Source organism: Kluyveromyces lactis (genome assembly GCF_000002515.2).
Source record: "Kluyveromyces lactis strain NRRL Y-1140 chromosome A complete sequence".
Lineage (NCBI taxonomy): Eukaryota > Fungi > Ascomycota > Saccharomycetes > Saccharomycetales > Saccharomycetaceae > Kluyveromyces > Kluyveromyces lactis.
The window spans coordinates 528,897-552,115 of record NC_006037.1 but is presented as its reverse complement, the minus strand read 5'-3'; the positions used below and the strand labels follow the sequence as shown (position 1 = coordinate 552,115).

Here is a 23,219-nt window from a genome sequence, read left to right as displayed (position 1 = left end):
GGACTCGTTTCCTTCTAGTTTTTCACCATTGCATCTGGAAAATATAATTGAATTGACGTTCACTATTCTTCATACTGATTCTTCTGGTCTGCAGCGTCTATCATAATTGATTCTTTATGAAAGATAAAACATTTTAAGCCAACTTTAAAACCATCGCTGTTAGAGGTTTCTTCTGCGAATTCATTCGCGGTCAAGAGATCCATGAAATAGTGATGACCTGAGGAATGGCACATCTCTATTCAAATAGGAAAAAGTAGTCACGGCAATAGAAATCTTGTGAAGCGATATAATGTATGTTTATTGAGGTATCCGTATACCGATTAAACAAATGCTAATGAAATTTATATAAACTGGAAATGAAATGATACTAAATCAACCGTAGACTTAGTTGAGATTCTTCGGTGTAAGTCTTTCTCACCGAGCATAGGATCCTCCTGCAGGAATCATAGAAGAAATCGTCGAGTCCAGCGATATTGAGACAATCTTCCAACGTTTCTTCCATGTATTTGAGGAATTTATACTCATTAATATTGATGGAATGCTCTGATTCTTTATTGCAATGGCTTACTTTGTTCATGAAAGATGCTTTCACCATTTGAGAACAACATTTGGCAAGTTTTGGTTGTGCTGAGGAATATTCTGATAAAACTCTTACACTTGAACAGAAAGATCTCTGTAGTGGAGTGAGTTCAGTGCTTTCGTCTATTAGGTGTTCCGGAAGTTTGTAAGCACTGCGGAACAAGGTTTGGAAGATCATGACCACTTGAGAGTGGTTACCTGTAATTGTATGAATTTGATCGTTTTGTGTATCAAAGAGTTCCTGGAGTCTATTTGCACCGCGTAGGATTCTCAACGTAAGTTTCTGCGAGAACTGGTTCAATGAAGGGTATATGCTAATTAACTCCTTCACATATTTGCTTGTGACAGTGGGGTTATTTAATTTGTATATGGCCATGATCATAATGTCTGTCTTTGAATATTTGATCATATCTATGCAATCGAGTAATTCTGCACATTTAGCAACAGAAAAGTTCGGACTGTTGATAATGTGGTAATAGTGCTTCAAAGTGGCCTTATCTCGTAGCAATGGATCCATCTGGATCTCCCATATTAGACGATAAAGATCGTTTGCATCAGCACAATCAGCAATACGTTTATTAACATCGACAGTAGCGTAAACGATTTCTTTATCTACCATACCTCTAAGCTTGTTCATTAGCACAGAGTAGTGAACGTCCATAGTCTTCTGGTGTTTCTTGACATCCGGCAAAGAGGAGTTCAAAAGTTTTAAAACATCATCCACAAACACGTTTTCATCGTCTGCTTTGGATCCTCCAAGAATGGATTTAAACGTCTTATCTTCAGTGATGTACTGAATGGTTCTCTTCACAGCTGCTGAGTCTTTGCTCTTAAGCACCCTAGGTAGAATACTAAAAGATCGTTTTAACATTGTGTAACTGGGGAAAATTCTGTAAACTGTGTGGTGATATTATAATTTATAAAGCAGTTTCAGGTCTTCTTTGTACTAGTCGTTGAAGTCCTGTAGACGAGTCTTGTACTCTTTAACTCCCTAGCTTAAAGGAGTTTTGCAAGATATGAGATACAAGGTGAGGATTGAATTGAAGCTTTTAGTCAATATGTTATACGTCCGGGTAAACATTATCTCTCAGTCACGTGGAATACTGGAGAAGATGTAAAAGTTGGAAGCAGCAGCCACTATCGGCCACTACTTCAAACACAGCTGGTTGTTGGGAGTCATTTTCAGGATGACAGCTATTCCATACCCTTTCTTGGGAAGTAAACCTAAAATATTATGGTTTTCTCTGTTCTCAGTAAACCTCGTCAATGACATAATGAAATAGTATGGCAGAACACACCATACGCATCAATACAGAGACTAACGGAAATTGATTCGCCCATATTCTACTAAAGAACTTTATCTACTAGCTCAACGCATATGCGTGTGATGCACCCCTTCGTATAGTAATAAGTAACTGACATATAATATTCATGTACTGCCTATGTATTATCCGTTTACTAGGTGATATCACCAAAGTTTAAAAACTGACTGAAACAGTTAAAATAAAATAGCTAAAGTACCCGTTGAGAGCAAAGACGATCGAGATATAAAGTCTGACCCGCGCTTTTTAACGACGCATTAAGTGTTTATTGGTGCTCTTATCTACATTTGGTTGTGCTCCTGTCGATATTTGTGGTAGCCGGGTGCTTCTTCCTGCTATTCACAACGCCCTTTTTTTGTAAAGGACCCTTTAATATTCCAATCTACTGTTCCTTGTCAACTGAGAGTACTTGGTTTGAGTTGCTTCTAGCAGGACTTACTTTTCCGGTGAAATGAACGATCAGGTTGAGAATCTCAGTAAAGAATTAGATATTTCCATCGACATTGCCAATGCTGTCAATAAATCTTTGAAGGAGACCAACGTGGACCCGACGTTTAGGTCCAATACACCAATCCAGTCTCAATCAGAAGATTCTATCCAGGGCAGCGAAACGGCTGATAATACATCGTATCAATTGTGGAATCACCATTACGTTGAAGCGCCCTCTGCGGCAGATAACTCCAATATAACGGAAATATTGGAGGACTGGAATTTCATAGACGATAATGTGAGAAATAAGAGACGCACGAGCATGGAGGATATTTTCAAAGTGAGGCACTATTTGAACCCGAGATCCTCTTTCACTAATAGCGGTACGAATTCTAGGTGCTGGGTCACTATAATAACTCAAATGGCGGAAATATCGTGCGCAATCGCTTTAAATTCATCGCTTAGGGCGCATGATTCTAAGTTGATCCTATGCGTTGTGATACCAAAAGATTGGAACATACCACTCCCGCAACTACCGTTTCTGACATTTGTAAAGCTGCCCAAAGTCACGTTCGCCGATAAAGAATTGACTCTCTTGACACTTTGGAACCATCTAGATTACGAGTTCTGTTGTTTCCTTTCTCCGTTTGCCATTTTACAAACTAATATCGATGAAATGTTGCTAAATGATGAGATTTTTCTAGAAATCGATAACGAAACGTGTGTTTTCTTAACTAACGATACTTATCAGAGGAAAGAGGACATTGTTTTCCTTTTATTTAAACCCAGCGTGGAAATTGGCACTGCGGTGGATGAGTTCTTGAAGGTTTATAGCGGCGACTCTGCCAAATTAGCACAACTACAGGAAACTGATCCATACGATGCTTTAAACACCTTATTTGGGGAAGCATGGGGATTCGTAGGTAGAGATATATGCCAAACACTTTATGATCCCTCACTATCATCAAATGCATCTATTCTAAACTATAAAAAGTTAGAGCCATGGAAAGGTAATCACTCAGGAATCTGTCAGTTATGGTGGGACATGTATAAAGGTGATAACTGAACCAAAAAAGTAACTTCGTTCGGTTTATATAAAATATCAACTGTAATTTTTCCTCAACTTTGTTTTGATCATATTTGATCAAATTCATTCATTTAGCATCTGAAATCTTTCTTGTCGTTCTTATTGACAAAATATCTTACTATTCGGAGATCGATATTCAAGAAATATCGAGATAGAACGAGCCAACACTTACCGTTGGCTTTCAATTGCTTGTTTCTCCGTTATTGGGAAGGTACTACCCTACATAGCATTATATAATAGGACGATGAACTCAGCTCAGCTCTCTGCCCCTCTTTTCAACCAGAATGTGAGTCGTTTTCTTATTTTGACACCTAGTTCCCGTGATTCATTGAAAAAAACAAACATCAACATCATCTCGCACCTTTTGAAACTGTAAAACTATCTGACAAATAGTGAAAAGTGCATGTCAGGCGGTATTCAGACCAATTCTACCAGCTAAGCTAGCAGCATTAATAACCGTTACAACGATGCCACTGAACTTTGAGACAGACGAGCAGAAGAAATGCTATGAACTCTTGAGGGCCGATGTTGAAAATATTGTTAAGGAAACAGGGTACGATGAACTATATGGTCATAAATTGACACCAGATGATCAATTTTATGAGGAAGTTATCGTAGACAATTTGATTTACAAGTTCTGCAGGGCTAATCAATTCGAAATCGAAGGTGCTAAGAGTCAATTGAAGAAAACTTTGAAATGGAGAAAAGAATTCAAGCCTTTACACGCTGCATTTTCTGAAACTCACGATTCGTTGCTCAATGATGTATGTGCCATCACTGTCAGTGAAGAGAATGATCCTAACCAGAAAGTTGTCAGCTGGAACTTGTATGGATTGTTAGTGAAGCATAAGGAAGTGTTTGAAGATACCGACAAATTCTTGAGATTCAGGATTGGTCTAATGGAGCGCGGGTTGCAACTTTTGGATTTTGCGAGCGAGGATAACTATTTGATGACACAGGTGCATGACTATAACAATGTATCTATGTGGAGGTTGGACCCTGCCATCAAGAAATGTTCCAAGGCCATCATTGAGGTGTTCCAGGACTTCTATCCGGAAACGTTGTTCTCTAAGTTCTTCGTAAATGTTCCATACGTGATGACTTGGTTATACGAGATTGTTAAGAGATTTGTCTCTGAAGATACTAGAAAGAAGTTCATTGTGATGAGTGATGGTACGCAAATGAAGGACTACTTGAAAGTTCTTCCAAAAGAATACGGTGGCGAAGCTACTTTGAACTCATCTAAGCTTGAAAATATCGAACCAAACGCTTATGTTTCTTATTTGCTCACTCAATGTGGTGGTGAAGAACCAGCCGAAACCACAGCCCCAGAACAAGAGAAGGAAACTGCCACTGCTTGAATTTTGAACCGTCTGAGGCGCTCTTTTTCACAAACAACTACAACTACAACTAATAACTAATCCATCTTTTTCTCTAACTCTCTCACTGACCGATTTACCCTTTGTCATAACTAACATCTTAATATGCAGCTTATAAATTTGGTAAACTAATATGGATAAATAATGATTCCCCCAGTATATGGAGAAAACTAATAAACAGAAATTAAAGACTATTACACACAGAAAGTGTTTCTAAAAGATGGCCATTCTTTATTGGCCCCCGGCACACGCTGCCTCAGCTGGAGCCTTATTAGCGGAATATGAAAACGATTCCATTGGTTGTAGACCCCATTTCGAAAGCATTGCTTTGTCTTCATCCCAGCCTGTACACATAGTTGTTAACATCTTTTTACCGACAAAGATGGCATTACAACCTGCCATGAAGCATAAGAATTGTTCAGTTTCCTTCATCGTGTAACGACCTGCAGCTAATCTGATAATCGCTTGTGGCATTACAATTCTGGCTAGTGCCACGGTTCTTAAGATCTCATCGAATTCCAATTTCTTACTGCTGACCTTCTTAAGTTCCTCATGCATTGGTGTACCTTTAATGGAAACTAATCTATTAATAGGTAAAGATTCTGGATGTGGACTCATATTTGCCAAAGTGTGAACGAACCCAATGTGATCATCTTCAGTTTCACCAAGACCCAAGATCCCACCTGTGCAAGCTTTAATACCTGCATCTTGCACATTTTTAATGGTTTGCAATCTATCGTCATATGATCTGGTAGAGATCACCTTTGGGTAATGTTCCCTCGAGGTATCGATGTTATGGTTATAAGCAGTCAAACCAGCGTCCTTCAACTGTTTCGCTTGAGTTTCATCCACCATTCCCAATGTCACGCAGGATTCCATCCCCATCTCGTTAATCTTTCCAATCATTTCTCCAATCCTTTTCAATGCAGATTTTCTACCACGCATTTCTCTCCAAGCAGCACCAAGACAAAATCTCGTCGACCCATTTTCTTTGGCAATTTGTGCCTCCTTGATCACTTCTTCGACAGATATCATCTTCTCTGCTTTAAGACCTGTATCGTAACGTGAAGATTGCGCACAATACTTACAATCTTCTGAACATCCACCTGCCTTGATGTTCATCAATGTACACAGTTGCACCTTGGTAGGATCATGCCATTTCCTATGTTGTAATTGTGCCTGATGCATCAATTCCATCAATGGCGTGTGATAAATCTCCGCTAATTGTTCTTTGGTCCACACATGCTGTGGTTCGTTCAAAGATAGTGCATAACTAATTGCAGAAACATTTTCGCCGGCAACACTTTCTTTGAGTGCTGTGGCGCCTGCACCAGCACGAATCAAACTAGTTGAAAATCTTCTAACGAACATTGCACTAGATACAGTTTACTGACTTGCAGAGTGATAATTCAATCAAGAGAACAAATTTTAACAAGAAATATCCATAACTAACTATATCCTCGAGCAAAAGAAAATATCAATCGGTCCAATTTCATTGCTTCCCTTTTATAACAGGAATAAGAATAAGACTAATCTACAATTCCACGTCAAAACCATTCTTTGATGAAGCAAAATTTCCCAACTGGAAAGTGGGAAGTGGGAAGTTTTGACGGTTTTTTGTGCAGCTCTCACTATCAGCTGAGGTCATCACAGCCAATCATTAATCACTACCCACCGACTCATAATCGAGCCCCGGGGACTCAGTTCGGAACCAACCGAATTAATAGAGAGATTGAATCCCAGAACTCTCAGAGGAAGCAAGGATACCAAGTCAACGATTTCTCAACAGAAATTCGCTTTCAACTGCATCATTCCACGTTCGAGACGAATCTTTCTTTTCTTATGGAGTCATGGTAAGCTGACTCAAAAAAGAGAGACACAGAGAGTGGGAAAGAAAAACCACTCTCACGTGACATCCACGTGTATATCACGTGGATGAAAGATTCCGGAACGAAAATAGATTTTCCGGACATTGCTGCCTGGATTTCTGTGCGGCTGAAGTAATCATCGAGGGGCATCGACCGTAACCTTTGATACCGAGTTCTTGGAATACGAAAGAAAATCGGTCTTGACTCACATCCGTGGAAGGAGTATCTGTATATAAAGGACGACCAAGGTCGTCCCTTGCTCATTAATGCGTCCATTCGCAGGCTTAGACAATATCACGAGAGTACAAAATCCTTAAGCAATACAGAAGAGTCACGCACGCCCCGTAATGACAAAATCATACAGATCTAGAACAGGAATAAGAACCAAGAGACAGACCAGAAGACTTGCACCTCCGTCCCAGCAAGCAAAGGAACCAGATAGGAACGTCCTACCAACTTACCAATATCATAACCAGTACGAGAACCAGTTCGAGCCGGTACCGATAACGTTCTACTATGTCGTCTTCCCACAGGGTGAATCACAAAATGAGCCCGATGGTGGAACGAACAATTCCCAGACGCATCCGAATCCACTTCCATAGCCATAGAACACTTTACGCTACTGACAGCAGGGCATATTGCCTATCATCTAAGCATATATGTATATAATTTTGTATCTTTTGAGTATGAATGAATGAATTATTAGTTTTAACGTTACCCTGCCGTGAATTTTCATAGAAATTTTTCAATATTGAAACTGGAACTGGCAAAGTTAGACATCATACACCATGAGATAACTGGTCTTCAGGTCTGTAATGATTGTATGCTTGATCTCTGCATTTAAGATTCATTATCAGAATTAGAGAATCTACATCACTCGTGGGAGAAAGAAGGTGAAAGATAGGGCTATCTACTTTTTTTTTTTGGCAGCTAATATCAAGGACATAGAGCGATATTGGAGCTTAAACTGAATTCTCGGATCAAGGCAAATATAATCTAGAATAATACAAATATGTCTGCTGATCATTCGAGGGATCCTTGTCCTATTGTGATTCTTAACGATTTCGGTGGTGCCTTTGCTATGGGTGTCATTGGTGGTTGTGTTTGGCATGGTATCAAGGGTTTCCGTAACTCTCCACTAGGTGAAAGAAGAGCTGGTGCTGTCAGTGCAATTAAGGCCAGAGCACCAGTTGTCGGTGGTAACTTCGGTGTATGGGGTGGTTTGTTTTCTACTTTTGACTGTGGTGTTAAGGCCGTGAGGAAAAGAGAAGATCCATGGAATGCTATTATTGCCGGTTTCTTCACCGGTGGTGCTTTGGCTATCAGAGGAGGTTGGAAGCATACCAGAAACTCAGCTATCACTTGTGCATGTTTACTTGGTGTCATTGAAGGTGTTGGTTTGATGTTCCAAAGATACGCTGCTTGGCAAGCAAAGCCAATGGCCCCACCTTTGCCAGATCAACCAATGCAAGCTTGAAGATCGGAAGAATAATCAGACTTCCCATTTTCTAAACTTGTTTCGTGCGGTTGCTGCGCTGTACCATACGCTTCTCTTCTTCTTGTTTCTCTATCCATTGCATCAGAGTAACTTAATGACTATATATCTCTTAACGAAAGGAATATTAAACCCATGTACATAAATATCATATATATTTCTGAAAATATCACATTTAATATTGAGAGATGGACTGAACTGCGGTGTGAATGGAATTAAGAACCTATTTTATTCGGTTAATTAGATCGGTATTATACAAAATATCAAGTCAAAATGCTACATATGTGTTTGCTTACATTAGTCGCCAAGTTGTAACTTGTCCAACGCTACAGAGTCGAATTGTAATGAAGGATTACGAGCTGTTTGTGATTTCTTTGGAATGGTACCCGGTGGGTACCACTCCCCTGTGAAAGGTTCTTCTGTGATGAAGGGATGCAAAATGGCCTGTTGTGGGGTCCAACGTTCGAGTGGATTGAGGTTCAACACTCCTCTCAAAAAATGTAACAAGCAGTCCCTGTTCTTTATTTCTCTTTCAACAAGTGCTGGATTCCCAGAAATCCTTTTCGAAATTCTTGCGTTACGAATTATATCATCGAACAATATATGTTTCACGTATCTCTTCACTGACTCTTCGTTAGCAGCAAACTCCAAGTTAAACTCATCAATGGTTTTCATTCTAAATTTTTTCTCAACAGTGGTATTCATCTTATGGAAATATTTCTTAGAGTTTTTACCCATATCACACATCCATGCAGGTGGCATCCCCAAAGATTCCACGATTCTTGTAACTTGATCAAACTCAGAATTACCGGGAAAGATAGGTATACCAAGAAACAATTCTGCAACGATACAACCAAAGGACCACATATCTATCCCGGTAGAATAAGGAATCCCCAAAAGAACTTCTGGAGCTCTATAGAATCTTGATTGAATGTATGTGTAAATGGTACGTGTTTCCTCACATGCAGATCCAAAATCAATGACTTTTAAATCAGGTCGATCGTTGCTTACCAACAATATATTCTCCGGTTTCAAATCACAATGGATCAACTTACTGTCCTTCAAGACACATAGTGAATCCAATAATTGCTTTGAAAATGTTTTAATAAGTGTCATGCTCAACCCATGGAATTCATTCAACTTCAACAATTCATATAAATTGTTACTCAACAATTCGAAAACAAGACACAAATGATGCTTATGCACAAACGTGTCATGCAACCTTAAGAAGTGATGTTCATTATTAGGATCAATTTGTCTGTTCAATAATTCCAAAACTTTAGCCTCAGTGACTGACTGATTCAAATATTCTGATTTAGATTTCACAACTTTCACTGCTAGAATCTCTTTTGTTATTAAGTTTTGACATTTCACAACTTGACCAAAAGTTCCTTGACCCAAAAGGTCCAAGACCAAATATTTTCTGTTGTGTTCAACCCCCAACACATCATTAACGTAAAGGATGTAGTCACTGTTGACATTATCATGTCCATTGTTATATTTCCCCTCATTTGGTTTTGTTAGCACTCTTTTCGGGTTCTTTGATGTCTGATATGCAAAATCGTCATTACACAATGAATAAGTGGTAGTTAACGACTTAGTTAGAGCCATCAACGGCGAGACCGTCTTGCTGCTTAATGAAGCACGTCTATATTTCGGTGTGGAATGTATAACGGGATTCAAGTCCTGTCTCGTAAATATCTTGTTGAATTTAGGGACAATAATTATTGGAGAAGGTGGCCTTGACGACGGAAGTGAACTTGAGCCGCCACGCGTGCTCATGTATGCACCTGCAGTAGCGGGATACACAGAAGAATTTATGGAGCCAGCCATATATCCCGCAGTATTAATTCCAGGTTTCCTAAGCTGAGATGGTTTCGTTACCTGCTGTGGCGAAAGTTGACTGCCACCAGTGACAGCAACCGACTGCCTTCTTTGTGCATCATTATAGTTGGGAAACGGTTGCTTCTCATAAAGGAACGGATCAGGCCCTGCCGCACGCGCAGGTGGTATTACTAAAGATGAGTTTCTCCTTCTGAACTGTTGTGAGGATTCATCTACAGCGTTATCTTCTTCGTAAGTAGTGGGCAAGGGGAAGTTGGATTGCTTCCTCATAGTAGACCTCTGAGACTCAGGTATCTGGGGAATCTCTTGCCATGGGTTTTTGAATATCGATTGACGTGGCGACTGCATTTGGAAACCACCAGCCGCATTTCCGCCTTGTTGCTGCCCTGCATATATATTCCCGCCTGCATTGGAGCTACTCCCAGCTGGCCCATCAGGCGCAATCTCTGGGCCCTGATTCTGGGTATTTGCCTGCGTCTGAGAAAAGTTCTGGTTCTGATTCGAACTCGACGCTCCCTGCTGAGAAGCCATGAACGCAGGGTTCCAAAGGCTATTCTTATCCCCCATTTATTATATATCAGATTATAGTCAACGTCTAACCACGTTATTGCAGCAAAATATTAGAAAAGCCTCTCTTCCAACAAAGAAATGACCAATTCACAACTCAAAGTTTCAACGGAAATACCTTTTAAACGTTATATCGACTGAATAACCCTGAGTTTCGCTTAAAGAACTTATAGCAAAACAGTAACAGAAACAAAACCAGCTAAAGAATGTACGCCTTCCTATATTAAAAAACAGCTAAATTCGAATCTGGCTATACCTAATCACGATGAGTACCAAGTACATACAGCGCTGCCCTAAAAATAAGCCCTGGTGTCCTGTACAAACAAACAGCTTTGCCAAGATTCACTTTAATACCTTAAATACAGAGAACATTCATGTCATGAAGTCATAGGGCCAATATTCTGATGTTGAGTTTTCGCATAATTACCGTTAGGAAAAAAAATGGAAATTCAATTACGATTAAAACGAGAGGTAAACTAACTTTGTCACTCGAAACATCAACTGGAGTTACATTTATCTAAGTTGTACCGTTGTCAAAGTGGCTGATTACTGGAATAGCACTTTTTGTGATTACACTCGTCTACTTTTTTGGACCGCTCTTATAGATAACAGCTCGAATTTACCATGAATACATCTACATCCACTGTTCAAACCAAGAGACGTGGGTTGAAGAAGTTTGTTGAAGAAGAGAATGCTGCCACTTTACACTTGGGAGAAGAGTTTAATTTGAAGCAAATCAACCATCAGGGGCAGGAGGAAAACCTAGTGGCTTTAAATTTGAGTGAGTCTCGTTTGATTATAAAGGAAACGCTACAGAACCGTCGGAAATTATTCAAGACATGGGCAAGCAATGGTGCATCAAATAAGGACGATGACATGGATGATGAAGATAACGTCAATGTGCATACCCAAACACAGGAGAAAGAGTTACAGGATATAGATAGATTGCTTGAACAGACCACTGGTGGACAGAATCAAGCGTTGAAGCAGACCATGATATACCTAACGAATTTTTCACGTTTCCGTGATCAGGAAACAGTAACCGCTGTATCACAGCTTTTATCATCCACAGGGTTGCATCCATTCGAAGTGGCGCAATTGGGTTCTCTATCGTGCGAAGATGCAGATGAAGCCAAGACTCTAATTCCAAGTTTAGGAACCAAGATATCTGACGAAGATCTAGAAAGAATCCTAAAGGAATTATCGAATTTGGAAACTTTATACTAAAACCTATGTACTATATCTTATATATATCCCCGGTTTCACCTCTGCTCCATCATCTAATAAATAGTTTGCCGGCACCGTTTTTCCACCATCTCATCAAGCAACTGTTTGGGTGGATGGGAATATTAGATTCGCCGTTAGGATCACACATACAACGGAGCACTAATCGTGCTGATATGGACGTGGGACATGTTTCAAATGGAACATGGCTGTATCCAATTTCATCAAAGTGGTGGATTTCATTCTTGTCTAGAAGTAATGAGGCACCTATACTGTGCACGGGTGCATCACCCCAACGTTCATAATAAAACCCACCCTTGGAGTCCAAGTAATTGAAATACTGAAGATACTCGTCACTTCTAAAGAAATTTAGATCTCCAATTTCGAAATTGGACCAGAAATGACATAGATTATAGTCTGTATTCGAATCAACAACAGGGAAAAAACGTCCCACCATCGTGGTATCCGTCAAAAAGCTTAGACTGTTGTTAGGATGTAGAATTTCTGGATAAGTATCCATGAATTCCTCAACAGCATCCCATAATGTCGTTACCGTATCCTCATATTCAAAGATAGATATCACAAATCCGTATTTCTTCTTCTTCTCCCGCATGACTTTGAATGGATCATATGGGAAATCGCAGAAGTATTCCACATCAGGTTCGACTCTAAAATAGTAATCATATTGGTCCAAAAGCTTTTGTCTGAAAAAGAACCCACTATTGAAACGACACATATTACGATACGATTTCGAGTCTCCGTATATTACCTTCTTTTCCTTTAGCATCTGCAGCCTTTCCTCGAATAATTCTTCATCTATCCAAGCTGGGCGGTCCCAATCTTCACTAGGTATCAATCCGTACTTTGTTTTACCGCTAGCCATAGCACTGGTGGCTTCAATGAAGTAATCATCGAATGGGACATCATTGAGAAACGTCCAGTCATATTTATACCGTCTATTGAACCTATCTTCCAATGAGCGCATAGATTGCAAAACACCTGGTATCTCCCAATTCCGGCATAACATCAATATTGTGGCATTCTCTCTTTCTTGAATGATAGAATCTCTCTCAACTGGAATGATCAAATCATCTAAATATGAATTGCTTGCCGGTTTCAATTCACCAAAACTCTTATTGAACCGCCTTATGTTGTCATATTTGTGTAGGACATCTTCGGATCTAGGGAAAAAGCCTTGTTCTATTCTTTGATGCAGATATACTTCCTTAATGACAGCAAAACCCACACGGATAAGGTATAAAGTCAATGACAGTGATACAATAGCAGCGTAGGCACCAAGGTACACTCTCCGAAGGGCGAACATCGAATACCCAGCTAGGGAACTGCCATCGCTATAGATCATCTTATATATGCATGAAGTTTGCATACAGTGCCTATTTTAAGAATTCCATACATTTTTTTCATCAAAAATCTGTCAAAGTTCAAGATATACTGCTCAAGCCTCTTGAAGGAAAGGGCAGAAATTTAGCTGTTTCACATAGTACGGAAGGATTCACCAGTAATTACAACTATGTAATGATATGCTTATTTTTGAGAGGGTTCTATAATAGTATTTTTATTCTTAAATTAAAGTACATGTAAGACCAATTGGAGTTGTTTCATAGCCTAATTTCTTCATCGTCATCGATTGATTCTTGTTCTAGTTTCTTCCATATTGGTAAGCTCAGACTGTTGCTAGTCTTGACAAATATAGAGGAGATTTTCCCATCTTTGATGCACCCACCTTGTGGCTTTTTTGATCTGTCACACAGAAAGTCTATCACATCTTCTGCATTCGCCATTAATTCCGCCTCAGCATGTACGCCGATTTCCCCAATTTTAATGCTTAAACAGTTGTCTTTGTTTGGTAGAAACCAGGTATTCTTACATATGGACTTTACTTGTGCTTTCACGTATTTTGGGTCACAATCTTCCTTCATTTTGGAACCTTTCTCTTTAATTTGTTTTGACATTCTTACAACAAACGGCAGCTTTCTATTCGAACGGTAGAAAGTTGAGCCCAGGACACTTGGTAATAAATGGTGAACTCTGTAATCCGCTACTATCATGTCAAATTCATTATATAACTCTTTCAGTTTTTTACCTCTGAACCGTTGCTTCAGTTTCTTGACGCTGATAATTTCTTTGAATAATTCTGCCGTAGCCTTTTCCTTCGTCAACGAATCTCGATATAGCGTACTTGGGTCCTTACAGATCAGTAGAATTCGCACATCATTTGCAGATTTCATCTGGCTGTGTTTCAAAGGAATGATGCGGGGGACGTGGTCGTTTCTTATTCCAACAGGTTGTTGTGTATTGATGATCAAATGGATGCTGGTATCGTTAGCTAACTTGGGATCCACTTCACATTGTTTCGTCAAAGCTCGTAGAGCCTTGGTTGTAGCACCATCAGTATCTAATTCGATTGGCATAGCCCAATGTTCGCTGGTTTATCGAGAGTAGCAACAAACCTTTCTTTATTCTTTACATCCATGAGATGAGATGAGATGAGATGTCTCCATTTAGTAAAATTTTTGTAGTGAAATCAATTTCATAAAGAGTTATAAATGATAAATATCAAAAACGGACGTGAAAGCCACTCCGATGGTGCATAAATAAGACGCAACTTCAACGAAACCCTTCATGGTAAGCTGTAGCTTTGTATGTTCAGTAAAGATATACAGAAGATGTATTCGTTTGTTTCTTTCTAGAAGATATGATTTACATAGAGAGATAAAGGTTAAAAGTAAGTAAGATTAGAGTTTGAATAGAGAGATAGTTAAAGAAAATAACAGTAGCGGACAAAGCCAAACTTAACTTTTTTTCCTCCTAATAAATGTTTGGATCTGATGTTGATTATTCCTATTTTTTTTTTTATTTATTAAGTTTAATCGAACAATTCGCTGATGCTTGATGGCAATTCTTCAATTTGAGTAGAGTAGAATCTTTCCAATTCTCTCATAGCACCGATATCCTTATTGGTGACGAAGTTGATAGCAATACCCTTTCTACCGAAACGACCACCTCTACCGATTCTGTGGATATAGTTTTCCTTGTTGGATGGCAAGTCGTAGTTGATAACCAAAGAGACTTGTTGGACATCGATACCTCTAGCCAACAAATCAGTGGAGATCAAAATTCTTGAAGAACCACTTCTGAATTCCTTCATGATGGTGTCTCTTTCCTGTTGTTGCAAATCAGAGTAGATAGCAGAGACGGTGAAGTTGTTTTCTCTCAATCTTTCGGTCAATTCTTCGACCTTTCTTCTGGTGTTACAGAAAATAACAGCTTGGGTAACGGAGATAGAATCGTACAAATCGGTCAAACAGTCGTACTTGTATTGTTCTTCTTCAACGTTAACGTAGTATTGACCAATACCTTCCAAGGTCAATTCATCCTTCTTAACCAAGATTCTGACTGGGTCCTTCATGAACTTGGAAGTGACTTCCAAGACATCACCTGGCATGGTAGCAGACAACAAGACAACTTGGGAAGTTGGTGGCAACATGGTGAAAATGTTGTAGATTTGTTCCTTGAAACCAGTAGACAACATTTCATCGGCTTCATCCAAGATGAACATCTTGATGTTGTCAGTCTTGAAGATTCTACGGTCGATCATATCGAAAACACGACCTGGAGTACCAACAATGATTTGAGCACCACCTCTCAAAGCTTCGGAATCTTCTTGCAAAGAAGTACCACCGATACAAGCATGGACCTTAACGTCCATGTGGATAGCCAAAGCCATAACAACCTTTTGAATTTGCAAAGCCAATTCTCTGGTTGGAGCCAAGATCAAACCTTGTGGGGCCTTAATCTTTTCATCAATGTTTTGCAAAGCAGCAATAGAGAAAGTACCAGTCTTACCAGTACCAGATTGAGCTTGAGCTAAAACATCCTTACCTTCGATAATTGGCAGAATAGCACGTTGTTGAATGGCAGATGGTTCGACAAAACCGTAACCAAAGATACCTCTCAACAATTCTTCCTTCAATTTCAAATCATCGAAGGAATACACAACCTTGTCGTAAGTAGATTGGATTTGGTTCTCGTCAATGTCAGTAATACCGTCAGACATATTGTTTGGATTAATGATTTATTCTATAATCTCACTATCTAGGGATGCTCGTAGTTTACCACAAAAAGATATTCCCAACTATATATACATGTACACATATTTTAATCATGCGATGAGATGGGTTGTTATAAATCTTCGTTTTAAAAGAATTCAATCTGCTTGATTTAGACTTTTTTCCTTCCTTTCCCTCTCAAGCGTCTTTACAGTGCAAAAATTTTTCAGTCATTTGACACGGAAGAAGGGTAGGGTAACATTATGATTTACTTTATGTCAGTGTCAGATTTGTTACTTCAAAAGATCCTGTTTATACCATATTTGGCGAGCACCGGCGATTGCCACGTTAGAACTGCTGTGGTTGTAGTAGTATTTGACTTGTTGATAATGCATATTTGAGTTAAACTAGTTATTTATTTTAGGGTATTCGGAAACTATACATACGCACATCTTTTATGTATTAGTATTCATGTTGCAACATATGGTATGGGTTAAGTTCAAAGTTTATTAAGCATGTAGTTAAAGAGCAGATTTCTGGGTATTTCGGTGGTAAAGTCATTCTTTTTCTTCTTGATCAGTTATTCATCTTCCGGGAAAACACGGGTGGCTTTGTAGTTTGTGTCTAGTTCCCATGGGAAAATTGGCTTTGGTCTTGTGTAAGTCTTATGACGATGTTCCGTCACTGGCAGTTCTGCCTCAACAATAGTATCATGATCAGCAGTAATATCAGCGCCATCTTCAGATGGTACCGTTACTTTTTCTTGTGCTGGAGTGTCATCTGGAATTACTACGAGTTCTGATTCCCAAGTGTAAGAGTTGGATATATTTAAATGCGGAGCTTCGGCAGGTAACTCATCGGATGGTGCTTCCTTAGCTGGATTCCATACCGGTGTAGGTTTTACATCTTCCAAATCGATGTCTGACAAATCTACGTCCTTCACACCGCGACATATGTGGTCAATGTCAATATCAAGTTCGGACTGGAAATATTCATGACATAGTTCCATGTACAATGACCACCATTGGTTCCTATATTTATCGTTGTATTGACCACCAGTTGACCCATGCTTCCATGGCTTGTTTTTACCGATGAAATGGACCAACTTTAGCTTGTTGGCAAAAAACTTGATAGCTGGAGAGTATTGATATCCAGCGTTAGGAGACGTCACGTTGTAGAAAAAAGGTAATCTGATCCACTCCGTCAGTCTATCCCCATCGTGACACATAGGGTTGAAAAATTGGTTCAAGATCCCTTGGTCCGCACCATCTATAGATAATTCTTTTGTTGCCAATTCGTGCAATTCCTGGTACTTTTCCTTACTGGGCTTAATGACCATTACACCACTGTTGAACAAATCGGGCCAGCCACAATCTGGTACAGCAGCAATTTGATCGCTGGTTTGATTGGAAACATGATCAAAAATTTTGAATATATCTGAATCAAGGGGTAGCACATCACTATCAAGGTACAGAACTTTCTCATATTGTGTCAACTCCCATAAATGTAATTTCATAAATGTGAACGCTAACTCTGATCGATTCTCCAACATCATAAGGTTCACTTGGTTTTGTCTTATGACCGGGTCGCTTAAGTCGATGGGGTCTATTTCTATAATATCATCGAATAAGATTTCAAGCACTTTCAAGGCGTCGTCGCTTAACTGTCCTTCTTCAATCAATTCCTTAGAAAGAATCAAACATAACTGCTTCTCTTTTGAACCTTTAGGTAGTAATTTCCTCAATTGATATGCTAATGTCAAAGCACCTGGCAAATAATCCAACGAGTACAACAATGTAACAACACCTAACATAGCAGAATACACTTAATCTAACACCCTTATGGACTATGGAAATTTACCTGCTTATGTCTATTGGGGGGTTAAACCTAGCGACCTCCAGATTTTGCACTTTGTCAATTTAATTGAATAAAAAGGGTTCGGACGTTGTTATCTTCCGACTTTTCAAACGATAAGAACCTTTCAATAATGCAAGCAGCCTTATATATATAAACAAATATTTTGGTCTTGCCTTCCCCACGCCGTAACGAATATCAAGCACAGTAATCAAGAATGGCATTTCCCTTTCTATTTTTTACCCCAGAGTACGTGCCATCTATGCTGCATTGTATTGTTTTCATATATGATTAATTTGGAAATTGTGATATGTCCAACACTGTTCGAATAAGAAAACCAAAACAAAAAAGTAGCACAGAAGAATGGGTACGGATTTGGGATCTGTAGGCAAAGAAGGATATTAAACGGCATGAGTGTTAGTGATGCGTTTATATGCGGAGTTAAACCTAGCTGAGACAGGAGAAGTAACATTTCTGCTTCCTCTATTAGTTTAATGAAATCAAAACACGATTTACGGGGATAATTATAAGATATATATGCCATTATAAAGAAACAAAAAGGTTCATTATCATCCTTGAGATAAGTGAACAATGAGGATAGATAATGACTTGCAGTTTTCCATTATAAAAACAAATTTGCTTAACGGGAGTAGCTCCAGACGTTCTTCAACAAACCGTCTTGTTGAGCCAATCTGTTCAAAGAGTCATCAGCTTCACCTCTGGCTCTGATGTAACCAGACAAAGCGTAGGTAACGTATTCGCCTGGGATGGCACGACCTTCTTCATCGACTTGAGCGATGTTGATTTGGACGGAGGAGTGGTCCTTGGCCTTGATGATTCTGTTGGTAGCAGAACACTTTCTTGGAACGTAAAGTTCGACCTAATGATAATAGAAAAGAGAAAAAATTGTTAGTATAACTGATTCCGAGAGGATGTTTCATAATTGAAACTGACGATATGCCATTCGAGCCAGCCGGCAAGAATGAGTCTGTGTATTTCTGTCTCTGCTGATTGACTATTTTTGAGTTTCTTTGTTTCAATATTTTCAAACGAAAAACGCATGGTGCGTATTCATAATGACAAACCAGATCTTTGGCTATGCATAGCTACCAATTCCCACTGCAGTATCTATACTGTTTCTAACTATCTTGATTCAAGTATAGACATTTGTTCTTCATGCACTGGCGTCTTCATTTCCAGTAAATTATAATTGTGTATCTTTCCGCACTATCCTTTTTGTCATAGGAAGGGATGTTCTTCATGCACGCTCTCAATTATTGACTTGTATTCATTATATCATAGTATTCATGCTCACATTTCGTTATCCGCTTATTTCACAATAATCCTCGGCATAACACGTCGTCTTTCAATATATGTTTCTTGCTTTTGAATCGTTCCGTGAACATACTAATTGACCCTTATCGTTTTCCATTTTGGCTTCACTGGTTTATCTATATGTCTTCTTAGGATATCTACTATAACAACCTCAATGCGAACTATCGACGTATACCTTTAACCGTAATGATCAAATATACCGAAGCGTATTGAAAAATTCCAGAGTCGAATGCTCCAAGATTACGAAGGCTTGACGAATCCAACCAAAACATCAACATCCTGACAGAGCTTGGTAAAGAAATATGAGAAAAATATATACTAACTTAGGAAATATTACACATTTTTCCAAATATACAAGGAGAAATAAATAAAAAAAGATGAAATGTATGGGTGTTAAACCACAAAAATTAACTCCTTCAAAAAATGTAAGGATGTGTCTAATCAGAAAACAGTCCTGATTGTTACTCATGAGAAGATGCTCCGATGTTAATGATTTGTGACATGCGTGCGACAGATGACAGTTTAACATACATCAGCAGTAAAATACACTTGTAAGGGCAAAGAGGGATATTACCTTTCATTAATAACTCTGTTACAGTTTGAAGGTATAGCGTGTATTGTCGGCATTCAATATCATTGTTATATAACGGTGTCACATTTTATGTCAATTATCGTAATTCTGCTTGACAAGATACGCTTCGCCGCCAATGGAAACTGGGGCTGTAAATTATGAAGATAGTGGTATTATTGTAAGCAACAATAATACCACAAACCAGAACTCAACTAGTGTTAGGGATATACGATTTCAAATGTCTTTGCAGAAGCATGTTTCTTTTGTGGAATGTTTACGAATTCAATTGGATTGTCCATTTGGAATAAGAATACAGTTAAAGAAGAGAGCAGTGTCACAATGCCGAAAAGTCAAAAAATGGTTTAAAAAGCTGCGAAAAAACATTCATTGCAAGAACGATATTAACTCACCTATTCCAAATTGGTACCATAATGTTTTCGGTAATGATGCAGCCGAACAACCCTATGTGGATGATTTACAAAGAAATTTGTTTGCGGCAGAAGATTTATCCAACGAATCTATTCTGACACTAGGAAGTTCTAATACAGTGGTACATTCTCCTAAATGTGCTCCATTGTTTATTCCTGTATCGGGGATGTTGAATAGAGAGGTTTAATGAAAATACCGGAGATTTATAACCAAGATGTATTAGGCAGGACATTTAGTAACGAAATAAATACGATTGAATAAATAGTTTAGTACATATACACACTTCAAAGTTGCATGTGTTTATATCTACCTTAAATAGAAATAAATAATTAATGAGAATTGATAGGGTGGGGAGGGGTTCTTAAGATCTGCTGAGTACACAAACCGATTCAACATGGTGAGTTTGAGGGAAGAAATCAAAACCTCTTAAACTTTCAATCTTATAATGCTTACCATTTTCGGTCTCTTTCAAAAAGTATTCGACATCTCTGGCTTGGGAATGGACGTTACAGGAAATGTAAACAATTCTAGCCGGATTGTACTCAGCTAATTGCTTCATAAAAATATCGTCACAACCTTTCCTTGGTGGATCTAAAATCACACTGGTTCTATCACATGGTGTATCAATTGATCCAAAGATTTTCTCTGCTTTACCCACAATAAACTTACAATTCTCGACACCGTTTGCCTTAGCGTTACGCTCAGCGAATGCAACACTGTCAGCACTGACTTCAACACCGATCACTCTATCAACACCTTTTGAAGACGTGATACTAAATAACCCGGAACCACAGTATGCATCGACCAAATAATGAGGATCTTCAGGTTTTGATCCTTCAATCTGTAAGTTCTTACGAACATAAGCAGTTACACTTGGAAGAATTGAATTATTATTTTGGAAGAACTCACCGGCACTGAACTGGAACGTGTAACCATTGATATACTCTGTCACAATTTGTCTTGTATTAGTTACACAGGTCTTAACCAAAGACTTATCATTTTCTTCATCGTTAATCTGCAAATATGAGATTTTACCTTCAATATCTTCTGATCCGTCATCTAATTGTTCTGCGACGGGAATTTCTGGATCGATGACCTTCGTATGTTCTCTTAACAAAATCGTAGCCCCTTTATTGTACTTCGTGAATTCCCTTTCGAATCTTGCTCTCTCATTAGTCATACCTTGGTTTATGATCTTGGTACCAATGATACATTCTTCAATATCTAACATTGGTCCAGATCCTCCATCGGCATTTCCTCTCCACTGTGGTCTACCTTTATGGCCAAATCCAAGAGCAGGTCTTTCACCATTTCCCTTCATTCTTTTAGGTAGATCAAAATGAGGGGTTAACTTTGTTCTGTACCCAATCTCTAAAGGTGAGCGCATAGTTTCACCAATTTCAGGCACCAACTTATCTTCCATCAATCTGGGAGCGAAAAACTTGTATGCGTTCATGACAGTTCTCTTCTTGAACGCTAGTTGGTCCTCGTAGGTGAGATATTGTAATTGACAACCAGAGCATTTACCGAAGTACCTGCATTGAATCAAATCATTATTTCTCTTACTGCTAGGCTTGATCACTTCAAGAAGGTCACATTCGACATAATGTGGATGAGTCTTGAAAGTCTTAATCCTGACAACATCCCCTGGCAATGCAAACGGAATTAACGCGATTTGTTTCTTGTCTAAATCTACTGGGTTTGGAATCAATGCAAGCCCCTCACCGTTGGCTCCCATTTTCAAAACCTCTACTGAGTTAACTTCCCTATGGTATAGCCTGTGCATTGGACCATCGCGCTCTTCATTCAAAATACATCCCACATCATTTAAGATCGCATCCCTGGCTAAACTAAATTCCTTCAAAATTTCATCAATTTCAAACTGTAAGACACCAAGAGCACTAGTTGGGTCCAATGGCTTTGGCTTATACTTCCTAATTTTACTCTTCTTACTCTGTTTGGGTTTTACCGGCTGTATGTCCTGAGTCGCAACTCTCTTCAATTCCACCTGCGTACTCATATTGATAAACTCTTTCTTGGCAACTGTTCCAAATGTACGCAAAAACCCACGCTGAAATATGATACGAGCAAGTTGCATACAAAACAACCAATAAAGGCCTAGTCTTTGGATGATTCAGTGAACCTTTGCCTTTATTCAGCTCTTAATCGTGTATAGGATCAATGCGATGAGCTTGAAAATTTTCTGAAAAGAAACTTTTCTTACAATATGTAAATAATAACAAACCATGATAACGACACACTAATGCATTAGGCTGAAAATTGAACGACAGTTTTAAACAATTGATACCTTGGGTAGTCCTGAAACACCCGTTTAACTCAATAATACAACCCTTATTAGATTACTAAACAATAACCATATATAAATACTCTAGTTATGATATGAATTTTACCTTTTTCTCTCTTTTCCACTAAATAATCACACATTTCCGACGTGAATTTAGTTTCTTCTTCTTTGGTTTCAATTCGTCATACAAGGCAGCAGTGATAGCTGTATCGAAGACTTCACGTACCTTTTGTTGAGATTTTGAGGAACATTGCAGATGTACGAATGCTCCGATTCTTTTCGCTGTTTCTTCAGCTTTAAATGCATCGACAAAGTCTGAAATGTTATCTTCAGCGTACAGATCACTCTTCAAACCTACGATCATTATTGGAACGTCAGGACAGAAATGTTTCACCTCAGGTAACCACATTTCTTCAATGTTGTAAAAGGATACTTTACTGTTAATCGCATAGCATATCATCAATACATCAACGTCGGTGTACGACAGTGGTCTAAGTCGACTGTACTCTTCTTGTCCTGCTGTGTCCCACAATGCCAATTCAACTATCTTACCATTTGGTCCCTCTAAATTAGTCACGTAGTTTTCAAATATCGTGGGTACATAATCTTCAGGAAATTTACCTTGTGTATAGGAAATAAGTAACGAAGTCTTCCCCACAGCACCGTCACCAACTACTACTATTTTCAAATGATACTGTGCGCTTCTACCCTTAACACCACATTGGGAATAATGAGGAATATCACCTAGGGTTCTACGAAAGTTGTCAACTATTAATGCCATTCTGGTCTTCAGCAAAGACCGCACGTTTCTTTTGGTTCGCAGAATCTATCTTTCAGTGGACACCAACTCGAGATCATAG

General features: G+C 38.9%; 16 protein-coding genes across 16 annotated transcripts; 6 read left to right on the top strand and 10 right to left on the bottom strand.

The window, feature by feature from the left end:
- Positions 1 to 367: 367 nt before the first annotated feature.
- On the bottom strand, positions 368 to 1,450 carry SMT1 (Smt1p; the record flags this gene model as incomplete). The annotated part of the gene is made up of 1 exon (XM_451264.1): positions 368 to 1,450. The coding sequence occupies one exon, from the start codon at positions 1,448 to 1,450 to the stop codon at positions 368 to 370; it is 1,083 nt and encodes a 360-aa protein (XP_451264.1).
- A 902-nt stretch (positions 1,451 to 2,352) lies between these two features.
- Positions 2,353 to 3,396, top strand: IDS2 (Ids2p; the record flags this gene model as incomplete). The annotated part of the gene is made up of 1 exon (XM_451263.1): positions 2,353 to 3,396. One exon carries the CDS (start codon positions 2,353 to 2,355, stop codon positions 3,394 to 3,396), a length of 1,044 nt encoding a protein of 347 aa, XP_451263.1.
- Positions 3,397 to 3,884: 488 nt separating this feature from the next.
- Positions 3,885 to 4,778, top strand: SFH5 (Sfh5p; the record flags this gene model as incomplete). Its single annotated transcript, XM_451262.1, has 1 exon — positions 3,885 to 4,778. The coding sequence occupies one exon, from the start codon at positions 3,885 to 3,887 to the stop codon at positions 4,776 to 4,778; it is 894 nt and encodes a 297-aa protein (XP_451262.1).
- Positions 4,779 to 5,027: 249 nt separating this feature from the next.
- BIO2 (biotin synthase) lies at positions 5,028 to 6,167 on the bottom strand (the record flags this gene model as incomplete). The annotated part of the gene is made up of 1 exon (XM_451261.1): positions 5,028 to 6,167. One exon carries the CDS (start codon positions 6,165 to 6,167, stop codon positions 5,028 to 5,030), a length of 1,140 nt encoding a protein of 379 aa, XP_451261.1.
- Positions 6,168 to 7,011: 844 nt separating this feature from the next.
- On the top strand, positions 7,012 to 7,266 carry KLLA0_A05852g (uncharacterized protein; the record flags this gene model as incomplete). The annotated part of the gene is made up of 1 exon (XM_002999302.1): positions 7,012 to 7,266. One exon carries the CDS (start codon positions 7,012 to 7,014, stop codon positions 7,264 to 7,266), a length of 255 nt encoding a protein of 84 aa, XP_002999348.1.
- A 410-nt stretch (positions 7,267 to 7,676) lies between these two features.
- Positions 7,677 to 8,141, top strand: TIM17 (protein transporter TIM17; the record flags this gene model as incomplete). Its single annotated transcript, XM_451260.1, has 1 exon — positions 7,677 to 8,141. One exon carries the CDS (start codon positions 7,677 to 7,679, stop codon positions 8,139 to 8,141), a length of 465 nt encoding a protein of 154 aa, XP_451260.1.
- A 315-nt stretch (positions 8,142 to 8,456) lies between these two features.
- Positions 8,457 to 10,571, bottom strand: YAK1 (serine/threonine protein kinase YAK1; the record flags this gene model as incomplete). The annotated part of the gene is made up of 1 exon (XM_451259.1): positions 8,457 to 10,571. The coding sequence occupies one exon, from the start codon at positions 10,569 to 10,571 to the stop codon at positions 8,457 to 8,459; it is 2,115 nt and encodes a 704-aa protein (XP_451259.1).
- A 624-nt stretch (positions 10,572 to 11,195) lies between these two features.
- On the top strand, positions 11,196 to 11,798 carry RPB4 (DNA-directed RNA polymerase II subunit RPB4; the record flags this gene model as incomplete). Its single annotated transcript, XM_451258.1, has 1 exon — positions 11,196 to 11,798. One exon carries the CDS (start codon positions 11,196 to 11,198, stop codon positions 11,796 to 11,798), a length of 603 nt encoding a protein of 200 aa, XP_451258.1.
- Positions 11,799 to 11,847: 49 nt separating this feature from the next.
- Positions 11,848 to 13,182, bottom strand: KLLA0_A05775g (glycosyltransferase family 15 protein; the record flags this gene model as incomplete). The annotated part of the gene is made up of 1 exon (XM_451257.1): positions 11,848 to 13,182. The coding sequence occupies one exon, from the start codon at positions 13,180 to 13,182 to the stop codon at positions 11,848 to 11,850; it is 1,335 nt and encodes a 444-aa protein (XP_451257.1).
- Positions 13,183 to 13,414: 232 nt separating this feature from the next.
- UTP30 (Utp30p) lies at positions 13,415 to 14,227 on the bottom strand (the record flags this gene model as incomplete). Its single annotated transcript, XM_451256.1, has 1 exon — positions 13,415 to 14,227. The coding sequence occupies one exon, from the start codon at positions 14,225 to 14,227 to the stop codon at positions 13,415 to 13,417; it is 813 nt and encodes a 270-aa protein (XP_451256.1).
- Positions 14,228 to 14,682: 455 nt separating this feature from the next.
- Positions 14,683 to 15,873, bottom strand: KLLA0_A05731g (uncharacterized protein; the record flags this gene model as incomplete). Its single annotated transcript, XM_451255.1, has 1 exon — positions 14,683 to 15,873. One exon carries the CDS (start codon positions 15,871 to 15,873, stop codon positions 14,683 to 14,685), a length of 1,191 nt encoding a protein of 396 aa, XP_451255.1.
- Positions 15,874 to 16,445: 572 nt separating this feature from the next.
- KLLA0_A05709g (glycosyltransferase family 8 protein) lies at positions 16,446 to 17,678 on the bottom strand (the record flags this gene model as incomplete). The annotated part of the gene is made up of 1 exon (XM_451254.1): positions 16,446 to 17,678. One exon carries the CDS (start codon positions 17,676 to 17,678, stop codon positions 16,446 to 16,448), a length of 1,233 nt encoding a protein of 410 aa, XP_451254.1.
- Positions 17,679 to 18,359: 681 nt separating this feature from the next.
- KLLA0_A05700g (40S ribosomal protein eS21) lies at positions 18,360 to 19,151 on the bottom strand (the record flags this gene model as incomplete). The annotated part of the gene is made up of 2 exons (XM_451253.1): positions 18,360 to 18,599; positions 19,128 to 19,151. The coding sequence occupies 2 exons, from the start codon at positions 19,149 to 19,151 to the stop codon at positions 18,360 to 18,362; spliced, it is 264 nt and encodes an 87-aa protein (XP_451253.1).
- A 610-nt stretch (positions 19,152 to 19,761) lies between these two features.
- KLLA0_A05687g (uncharacterized protein) lies at positions 19,762 to 20,241 on the top strand (the record flags this gene model as incomplete). Its single annotated transcript, XM_451252.1, has 1 exon — positions 19,762 to 20,241. The coding sequence occupies one exon, from the start codon at positions 19,762 to 19,764 to the stop codon at positions 20,239 to 20,241; it is 480 nt and encodes a 159-aa protein (XP_451252.1).
- Positions 20,242 to 20,415: 174 nt separating this feature from the next.
- TRM2 (tRNA (uracil(54)-C(5))-methyltransferase) lies at positions 20,416 to 22,152 on the bottom strand (the record flags this gene model as incomplete). Its single annotated transcript, XM_451251.1, has 1 exon — positions 20,416 to 22,152. The coding sequence occupies one exon, from the start codon at positions 22,150 to 22,152 to the stop codon at positions 20,416 to 20,418; it is 1,737 nt and encodes a 578-aa protein (XP_451251.1).
- Positions 22,153 to 22,483: 331 nt separating this feature from the next.
- RHO4 (Rho family GTPase RHO4) lies at positions 22,484 to 23,140 on the bottom strand (the record flags this gene model as incomplete). The annotated part of the gene is made up of 1 exon (XM_451250.1): positions 22,484 to 23,140. The coding sequence occupies one exon, from the start codon at positions 23,138 to 23,140 to the stop codon at positions 22,484 to 22,486; it is 657 nt and encodes a 218-aa protein (XP_451250.1).
- Between the last annotated feature and the right edge of the window lie 79 nt (positions 23,141 to 23,219).